The 2,086-nt window shown below is 42.2% G+C and overlaps 1 protein-coding gene across 1 annotated transcript in view; it reads right to left on the minus strand.

Annotated features, from left to right (window-relative positions):
* ACCS (1-aminocyclopropane-1-carboxylate synthase homolog (Arabidopsis)(non-functional)) overlaps positions 1–2,086 on the minus strand; it is a 22,470-nt gene that overhangs the window by 19,649 nt on the left and 735 nt on the right. The window contains 1 exon segment of the mRNA XM_010856247.1: positions 708–998. Coding sequence (XP_010854549.1) covers positions 708–998 — 291 coding nt within the window.

Here is a 2,086-nt window from a genome sequence, read left to right on the forward strand (position 1 = left end):
ATAATTATATTATAACATAATTATTACATATTATAATGATATGATATTATAAGGTATCATAATTTAATTATTATAAATAATATTTAATATTAATAATTTTACTGATAATTTAAATGATTAGATTATCATTTATAATTATTATAATTTATAATAATTGCATTATTATAATGTGTAACAATTATGTTGTTATAATAATACATTAATAATAATAGCAACTACCACTTATCAAATGCTGTATGTGAAGCACTGTGCTAATAATTTATATACCTGATAACATTTAGTTGTGACAGTACAGAATATAGCAGGTATTATTACCCCAATATAGAAATGAACTGAGGTTCAAAGACTTTAAGTAGTTAGCTTAAGAATATACAACTTTAAAGTGAAACAGTTTCAGCCTGAACCCTAGCTCTATCCCAGCTCTAAAGGTGAATAGGTGGGCTGTGGATCAGAAGCCATATAAGAGCACTCCATGGTTTTTGAATTCCTCCCCCACAAATCAAGTTTCTCTTAATTATAAGTGGGCCATTTTCTGATTCAGGTAATATATTGGGACCTCTCTAAGCAACACTGGAAACCCCACTGGAAGTCAGAAGTCCGTAACTTTAAGGTGACAAGAGCAAGCTGGGTGCTGCCTTATCGTTCAAGGTGGGGTACCCTCCCCCAGTTCTCTCTTGGGTCCCAGTGGGGAGGGGGGTGTCACTCACACTGGGGTTCTTGTCCTCATCATATTCATCCATGTGGTAGGTCCTGTAGCCCTCCTCCGCTGAATCCCAGAACCATTTAATGACGCTGCCTCTAGAGGACAGGTAGGGGCTGCTGGAGGAGAGCTCGGCAGCGGGGTCACCCACTCCATAGAACTTCAGCAGCTTCTGGTCGGGTTTTCTGGAGCATTCTCTTTCCAGACCATCTCCCTTGTTACTGGGCAGGCCCTGTATGGAGTCTGAACCTGGACAGGCAGTAGTCATCCTGAATTCCTTCTGAGGGAGGGTGAACATCTGCAGAAAAACAAAAGCATTCAATCTCTGATCTGATCAAGGACCTTTCATAGCACCAAGCATCAAAAATGAATTGGGGGGGCTTCCCTGGAGGTCCAGCAGTGAAGACTTCACTTTCCAAAGCAGGGAGGTGAGGGTTCAATCTCTGGTGGGGGTGCTAAGATTCCACATGCTGTGTGGTTTAAGAAACCAAAACTTAAAAAAAAAATAATAGTAATATAAAAGTTCAATAAAAGCTTAAAAAGTGGTCCACATCAAATACAAAAAAAATCTTTAAAAAAATGAACTGGGAGGCATGGGGCCCTCCCCCCTCTCTATCTTCCCTTCCTTTAAGTTTATATAGTTATCACTTCCTGTGTCCCCTACTAGTTGTAACCATGTGTGCAATCGCTTCAAGGCATCAACGCTACTAAAGGATTTACAAGCAGAGGGTTTATTTGCTACTAATGGCCGCTTCTGCTTGCTTTACGTTTGGAGAAGTCTTTGATTCTGCAGGCTAACGTGTCACCAGCTTCTTTTTTCCCTTCTTGCTGATCTCAATTAAAAAAAAAAAAAAAGTTAAAATTTTCTGACTTCAGGCAGAAAGGGCCTGGAGTCCACGGGTCTTGCGGTGACTGATGTGAACAGGAATAAAGGACAGAATGAGATTACTTGGTGACTTGGAGCAGACAATGGATGAGGCCTGAGAGGAGGGAAATTGGGGTCTCTGCAAGTGCAGGGACCCGGGGCAGCGCCTAGAATTCCATCTTCAATCCCAAACTGGGGCAGTTCTGGCCTCAGGGAGAGGCTGGTCTGATCCTGTGCTCTGGTATGAACTCCACTTTCTAAGCCAGTGTCCTCTTGGGCAACGTGGGTGTAACGGTAACTATCTCATAGGGTAGCCCTGGTGAGGACAGAAACATATGAGTTGGTGTAAATGGCTTAGGATAAATCCTGACTCATGGCCGAAGTACAGTAAATTATATTTATATTAACTGTTATTATAAAACTCCCTGCCAATTTCCCTAGTCCTGATGCCCAAGCCTCACAACACCTGATGATGGGGGACCAACCAGCGGCTCAGAAACGCGGCGGGGCGGGGGGGGGGG

This window comes from Bison bison, unplaced genomic scaffold, assembly GCF_000754665.1.
Source record: "Bison bison bison isolate TAMUID 2011002044 unplaced genomic scaffold, Bison_UMD1.0 scf7180017854252, whole genome shotgun sequence".
Lineage (NCBI taxonomy): Eukaryota > Metazoa > Chordata > Mammalia > Artiodactyla > Bovidae > Bison > Bison bison.